Source organism: Chelon labrosus, assembly GCF_963514085.1.
Source record: "Chelon labrosus genome assembly, chromosome: 23".
In the NCBI taxonomy this organism is placed as follows: Eukaryota; Metazoa; Chordata; class Actinopteri; order Mugiliformes; family Mugilidae; genus Chelon; species Chelon labrosus.
The window spans coordinates 19,444,001-19,451,791 of record NC_140356.1 but is presented as its reverse complement, the minus strand read 5'-3'; the positions used below and the strand labels follow the sequence as shown (position 1 = coordinate 19,451,791).

General features: G+C 40.8%; 1 protein-coding gene across 4 annotated transcripts in view; it reads right to left on the bottom strand.

The window, feature by feature from the left end:
• Positions 1-456: 456 nt before the first annotated feature.
• The window catches only part of LOC311508641 (plexin-B2-like), a 175,998-nt gene continuing 168,663 nt past the window's right edge, over positions 457-7,791 (bottom strand). For all 4 annotated transcript variants that reach the window (XM_084573508.1, XM_084573510.1, XM_084573509.1 and 1 more), the window contains 6 exons: positions 7,473-7,633; positions 5,422-5,569; positions 5,000-5,064; positions 4,806-4,881; positions 4,399-4,473; positions 457-3,288 (listed from right to left, as the gene is read on the bottom strand). In XM_084573508.1, coding sequence (XP_084429634.1) covers positions 3,184-3,288; positions 4,399-4,473; positions 4,806-4,881; positions 5,000-5,064; positions 5,422-5,569; positions 7,473-7,633 — 630 coding nt within the window. In that variant the 3' untranslated portion in view covers positions 457-3,183. The remainder of the gene's footprint in view (positions 3,289-4,398; positions 4,474-4,805; positions 4,882-4,999; positions 5,065-5,421; positions 5,570-7,472; positions 7,634-7,791) is intronic.

The following is a 7,791-nucleotide window of genomic DNA, read 5'->3' as shown; positions in this document are numbered from 1 at the left end:
AGCCTCCCAGTTAATAGTAGCTCCTCTTAGCTTCCTAGCCTCCCAGCTATTCTATTAACTGGGAGGCTAGGAAGCTAGGAATAGTAGCCCTTAGTAGCTCTTCCTAGCTTCCTAGCCTCCTAGCTAATAGTAGCTCTTTGTAGTTTTTTATCCTCCCAGTTAATAGTAGCTCCTTTTAGCCTACTAGCCTCCCAGCTAATAGTAGCGCTTCCTAGTTTTCTACCCTAACAGCTAATGGTGGCTCTTCCTAGCATCCTAACCTCTCAGCTAATAGTAGTTCTTCCTAGCTTCCTAGCCTCCTAGCTAATATTAGCTCTTCCTAGACTCCCAGCTAATAGTAGCTCTTCCTAGCTTCCTAGCTCACATTCAACATACTTCGGATTAAATCCTATCCATTGTGAGAGAATAACAATAATAACAACAAAAACAAAACACAAGATGACCTTTAATTTGTATAAACATCTCTTTATTGGATATTTGGACATGATCTGGATTTGCCGCCCACTTCTCCACTTCCTCAGAAGAGTCACCGACTTGGGCTTTGGGTCCAGCCTTTAGACCAGAGTTGTGTTTCCTGGTGAGAGTCCAGTCAACCCAGCAGAGCGTTTGTTTCCTACAGCGACAAGTTACAAGAATAGACAACGAGGAGAGTCGCATTTGTACAAACAACGGTAGAAACACAGACCGCGACGCCGGTAAAAGCATCGGTACCGGAACATTCATTCAGAATCTTTTCTTCAACTCACGAACGATATTTTTATTTTTCCCCCAAATAGATTTATTTTTATATATATAGAAAAACACACAGATTGAGCTAGCTGTTCTTTAGCGCTGGGGCCAATATCTAAACATTACATCTTGTTTTAAAACTTATAAATGGTTTCAAAATTAACCCAGGTCATTTTGGAAGATAAATAGCAGAAAAACTAATAACAGTGACTGAACGATGGTTCTGTTTGAGCTTTAAAAGCATCTTTGAGTGAAAATCACCAACGTGCACGCATATGTTTTATTTATTTGTTTCGTTTTTTTGGCTTTCCCTTCCAAATCGACTTTTTCTTCTACTCTTTAAGGCACTACTTAGGTGACGAAATGAAGGCAGAAGTTGAGCAAGTGTTGAGCAAAGGAGGAAAAATACTGAGCAGATGTCACACTTTACACCAGAGACATGATGTGCAGTGCTGCCTAAAGATTATTTATTTCAGTCTTTGCATCTGGAGGCATCCTATGGAAACTGAGCCAGAAACATAAAGAGATTTAAAGGTTTGCTTTTTGAAGATTTGCGACAATTTTCACTTCCAATCCTGCAAACTACGCATTTAGCTTTGACCTTAAATAATTTGGTCCACAATTCACTCAAAGTTGATGGAAACAAATCCTTTAATTTCCTTCTTTTGGCTTTTTAATTACAAATAATTCATGAATTATCATTAGACGGAAGCAGTTTAAGCATAAAAAAAAAAAAAACACTACTCCACTAATCTTATTTATGAAGTTCTAAACCATTGTCAAGACTGAAACACTTGTCCGTCATGTCTTTCTATGTCGAATCATATGGAAGATTTAAAATGTAAAAATAAAATAAAAACAGAGATAAATAAATTAAACCGCCAGATGTAGAAAGCCCACTCACCACTGGATTCTTTAATAAACCAAGACCATAAATAAAACCTTTTTGTTTTTTAAAAAAAAAATTCAATCACAGCTTTTTCATTTCAATCACGACACATTTAACGGATACAGCGTTTTTATTTTTATTTCTTTGTTGTATTTTTAAATCTTCCATACAAAAAGGAGGAGGACAATCAGTTAGTAGGAGACATTCAGAGTTTTTTTTTATTATTTTTTTTATTTTTTCGCTGTTTTAAATGTATTCTCTGGTGAAATAAACTGAAATGAAACCGTACGTATGCTCATTATTTTATCCATCTATCAATGAACGATAGAAATCGAGCCTTAGTGAACGTATTTAATACATTTCAACACTCTTACTGCCTTAATTTTTAGATTTATTTGAAGCCTTTGTGGAGCGACACTGTCTTCAGAAGACGTTTAAGCCAGAAAGTTGTCTCTTAGGAGGAAAATAGACAACGAATGCAGCGTTATACTGAATGCGTCTGGGAGTATTGCAAAAGAAATAAAATTTTACAGACTATAAAATAAAAAAAACAAAAAACAAATCACGCTCAAAAAATCAAACTGTTTGGCTGTTTAGATCGCACGATTAGGCAGTGGTGATTTTTTTAAAGACGAAGCTAGTCCTTAGCGACGGAGCGGCGACAACGGCGACGACTACTGAGTTCACACACACTTTACAAAAGTAAAAAGTGGCACTGTATCAGTCCAGTAAAAAAGATAAATGTCACGTCGGATATGGAAATGCAAAGCTTCTGCTTAAAACCTGCACTTAAAGAGAAAATAAAACTAGGTATCATCAGCATAGAAACACGTACTGCAGCTAATCTGATACTGAAACCAAGATAAAAAGAAAAAAATATAGATTTGTTTGGGCTTAACTTATCGTACCCTGAATTTTTCTATCCCTAGTTCTGTTGCCGTCGAGACCCGTGATCGGCCAGTGGTGTGTACCGTAGTGGGTTTTCATTGGTTGATTATTTTTCTTTAAGTTCATCGACTTCACAAAGTGGTCAAAAACAGAGAGTACCAAAAAGAAAATATCTGGCAACGACCGATCACCTCGACTTATTTTCTTCAAATAATCAAAAACCACTAAACCTTTCACTCACATTCTCGCCCTTCCGCGATAAGAATCAAAAACATTTTGCAGTGCAGAGAAGCCGAACAAAGAATCAAAGAGAGTACACAAACTGAGCTGTCCTAAGCTACCGTTAAAAAAATAATTTTGATTTCACAGAGCTCCCATCTGCAGCCCCCTGCCTTGGTATTTGGTTTTGGGAGGCCAGGTGGAAATGCGCTTTCCAACCTTCTGGGGACGTTTTCGTTCTTCATTTGTCCAATTTCCCCCGTCCCTCAGCCCTCCTCACGTCCCATCGTCCTTCAGTCCTTCCTGTATCTCCACCAACCCCCTTCTTACTTCAGTCCTCACATGATTAAACATCCAGTAGAGTCCATGAGCTCGTCCTACTTTGAGTCCTCCAATGGAAAACAACATCCCGTGTATTAACAGCTCCTCCCACCTGATCCCCCCCGAGGGGTCAGAGGTCAGAGGTCGGTGACCTTGTTCTCCAGGGCGGCGGCGACCTGTTGGAGGCGGAGGGTGAGCTGTTTGTTCTGGGCTGCTGGGTCCTCGTCCAGTGACTGGATGATCTGAAGGAGAACACAAACATTTAGTTTAAAAACATTATTTTTATGCCAAAAGCTGTTGACCTGTTGAGATCCTAAGTACAAGAGGGCTGAACATCAGGCTTGTGCTGCCATCTAGTGGCTGCTGCAGGATCTGTCTCTGCACTTTTTATCCAACAATCCATCAAACACCTGTATTTCTGTTTGTTATATATTGTCTTGCCCTGAGTCTGTAAACGTCCTCTTGGGGATTGATGAAGTTGTGTCATGTTTTATCAAGTCTTATTCTTTCATACAGTATCTTAGCGAATCATGTCTTATCTTGTATCGTGTCTTGTCTTACCTTGTTTAATCTCGTCTTATATTGTCATATCTTGTCATTTCATATCGTATCGTATCAAATAGTATCATGTAGTATCATATCTTATCTTCTATCTTGTTTTATCTTGTTTTATCTCGTCTTATCTTGGTGTGTTGTATTGTATCTTCTTCTATGTTGTCCTATCTTGTATCTTGTCTTATCTTCTTCTATCTTGTTTTATCTTATCTTGTCATTTCATATCATATCGTATTGTATCTTGTTTTATCCTGTCATTTCACATCTCATCTTATCATGTTTTATCTTGTATTATCTTGGCGTGTTGTATTGTATCTTCTTTTATCTTGTCTTACCTCATCTTATCTTGTTTTATCTTCTATCTTGTTTTATCTTATCCTGTCATTTCATATCATATCATATAGTATCTTGTTTTATCTTGTAATATAATATCTCGTCTTATCTTCTTTCATCTTGTCGTGTTGTATTTTATCTTGTCATATCTTGTATCGTATTGCATCTTGTCTTATCTTCTTCTATCTTGTTTTATCTTGTCTTATCCTGTATTTCATATCATATCATATAGTATCTTATTTTATCTCGTATTATCTTGTCGTGTTGTATTGTATCTCGTCTTATCTTAACTCCATGAAGCATTCATGCGTATAGGAGACCTCATCGAGACCCAACTGTGATAAACCAGAAATATCCTTCAAGTCACTGGACACAGATCTTCCAGTATTTTCACGTTGGTTAAATCTCATCACCACCAACAGAGGGACAAATGTGAGGACTCTGAAGCTGAAGACATGTCTCACCACGTCGTAGTACTTGCTGGCGTATTGGTAGAGTTGATGTAAGGCCACCTGGGTGTTCAGCGTGTCCGTGTGTTGCTGTTGTGAGAGAGACGGAGAAGTTTAAATCCTCCAGAAAACTATACATCCATCAATCTATCCATCCATCCATCCATCTATCCATCCATCCATTATCTATCATCCATCCATCCACCTATTATCCATCCATCCATCCATCCTTCCATCCTTCCATCCACCTATTATCCATCCATCTATCATCCATCCATCTACCATCCATTATCCATCCATCCACCATCCATCCATCCATTATCCATCCATCTATCCATCCACCTATTATCCATCCATCCATCCACCCATCTATCCATCCACCTATTATCCATCCATCCATCCTCTCAGATGGTGGTTCTTACCCTGGACACCTCAGCGAGGTGTGTGTTCATGTCCTGGTCACTGACTGGAACCATTTGTCTGATGCCTTTGTAGTAACTGTAGAAAACACACAATAAAACACCATCTTTAAGATGATCTGCACACGCTCAGTTTGTTCCACATGCTTCATATAATTTCTCCTGCTGTGAACTTAGAAGATCTGTTAGAGACTCACTCATCAACCATCTTCTTGTACGTGGAAATCTCTTTTGCATAAAGAAGCTTGTTGCTGGGAGACTCCTGCAGTCAGAGAGAGAGAGAGAGAGAGACAATAAATAAATAAATAAATAAATAAATCAGAATAATTCCCAAAAGGAAGATGTGTCACAGAGAAAATCCTCTCTTGGATGTTTCTGCTCTGTCAGTTATCAGCAGCCTGTGATGTTCAAACAGTTCAGGATTTATTTGGTGATTGGTGCAGCAGCAACAGATTAGACGCTGAAGGACATGTGCAGTATCTCTTCTACGGCGCTCTGCATAAACTGTTAACATCTCTGGTTCGTGTGCAGCCTGATATCTTAGCTCCTGATTACTCTTCTGTGAAAGTTCAAGAAGAGCGGCAGGTAACTATGGCGTCTTAGCGCGGCGTGAACTGACCCTGCTGAGCTTGTGCTCCGTCTTGGTGCAGGCGTCTATGAAGGTCTGGCCGATGACGTGCAGCGAAGCGTCCACCACCTCCGTCACGTGGACGTCGAAGACGAAGTGAGGGTTTCTCAGGATGTTCACCCAAAACCTCAGAGGCAAACTGAGGACACACAAGAGAGATGAGAAAATCAACAGCGCCGACTTTACTTCTACTATTTCGGATTTAGGCCAAAACTCTTGAGCTTAAGAGACTCGTTTCCTAAACCCCTTCCTGAGAGCATCCACGGCTCCATCGTTTGTGGAGCTCTGTTCGGGTTTCTGGATCTTATCAGAGATAATCCAAGTAGCTCCATCAGTTCAGGAAGCGAAGAAGCTACTTGGATGAGTGGAGAAACGTTTTCTTGGCATATACCCTGACCTGGGTGACAAACAGGTTAATGTAGGAAGGAAATGAGAAGTTTAAGAGCAGAGATGTCCCGATCTGTATCAGGCTTCAGCCAATCCTGATCTTTTGTAGTTATTATTAGGTCTGACATAAACCAGAACCACGTCCCTGTAGCGTCAGAATTTCAGGCTAGTGTCAAAGCTGCCAAAAATCAAAGAAGAAGAAGAACCACGTGACACTGAACGTTTAAAAGAAGAGAAAAGTTTCCTGGAGACAGCGTCAAGGAGAAGACAAGGAAGACAAGGACAGACTTTAGGAAGCTACAGGAGACCAACTCCAGGACGTTTAAGATCGGATCTGAGCTCAATATTAAAAGACTGGGATTGGATCAGGGGGCAAAAACAAATCTATCTGGACGTCCCGACTTTAAATATCGCGTATGAATACATGGATTAGAAAAGCATGAACCTCTGGACGTGGTGCACGCCCAAAAGTCTCAACTTTGTCTTGTCCAGGTCATTTTAATCATAGTTTGGACGTTAAGCGTCTTAAATTTGTGATTGTTTCTCATTTCTTGAAGTCGTACCTCTCAGATTCACGTCATCACGTCTTAAAATAATTATTCTCGTCTCGTCAGCTGTCTAAAATGAACCGATAAGAACTTCAGCTGCAGTAAACGTCTCTAAGTGAGTGATCGTGTCTCCAGTTAACTAAATAAGAGACTAAATCTCCACTTGACGTCACTCAAACAGCCTCACACAGATCATTCTGTCTTTTAACTCAATCAAAATCCACCGGTGTCTCTTCAAAGCTTCTCTAAATCTCAGCTGGAGACACAACCTGCAAATTAAAGAAAAAAAAAGAAAAACCTGCTTAAGAGGAATAATTACGCTGCTTCACAAGCTGTGTGTGTGTCTTAGATCTCATAATCTAAACCAGAGCGTAATTAAGTCCTCGTCAGTTCTAAACCAGGCGCCCGGCGGCCACATGAAAGCCTGATTTAATTGGCCGGCTGTTATCAGGGCAGATAAGTGATGACGGAGCAAAAAAAAAGAAGAAGAAGAGACAGAGATGTAGAGATGACTCTTAACTTCTCTGCTCTGAAAGCAGCCGTGAGCTAAGCCTGTCAATCATCACGGACTCTCACACACACATACGAACAAGTCGGACAATGAAATATTCATCGGTGGTTGTGAATTATTGACGAGGGTTATGGTCTGTGGAGGAAGAGATGAGGAGGAGATGAAAGGTTGGAGGAGGCAGGGAAGGGAAGTGTTGTGTCAGCTGATCTTTAAAAACTCTTAAACTCACCGTCCACACTAAGAGCTAAACCGCTAAACTTTTCACTTTCTCCCTGCGCTTTTTAAACATTTATCCGACAGCGTAACGTCTGAAAAATGTGAAGTGCACAGTACTGATAAGCTCATGTGTTTATGTTCAGTGTTGTGTTCTATTAGTTGACATTGTTGCTGTGGTTGTAGAGCGTCCCGACGGTGTTGACGTGGTCTACGGTCGACAGTAGCCCGAGTTCAAGCTTCAGTTACCTTGCAGAAAAAACCTCCGTAGCTTATTGTCTGACGTCGTCGACTAGTCAACGTCGACTTTCACCACGTTAGTCAACTCCGAAGTCAAAAATCCCAAGTCGCTCCACCCCTAGAGCGTTTACATTTCCGCGTACCTGTTGGTCTTCCAGATGTGCAGCGTCTCCTCGTCCACGTTGTCGTGTCTCAGTCCCTGTTCGTCCAGGAAGTCGAAGAAGTACTTGACGGCGGGAGGGACGGTGGAACCCGAGCACAGGACGCTGCGGAAGAAATCGTCCACGAACTGTTGCAACGTGCCCTGAAACACGCAAAACACACGAAAACTTATAACGTATATGGTGGGACACACAGCCTCCTGCAGCTGGAATCAGTAGTATTTTGTAGGCGCTGCCAAGATGGCGACGACCGTAAACAACGCGCTGAGCTTCAAAAGTTTCATCCATCTCCATAGACAAT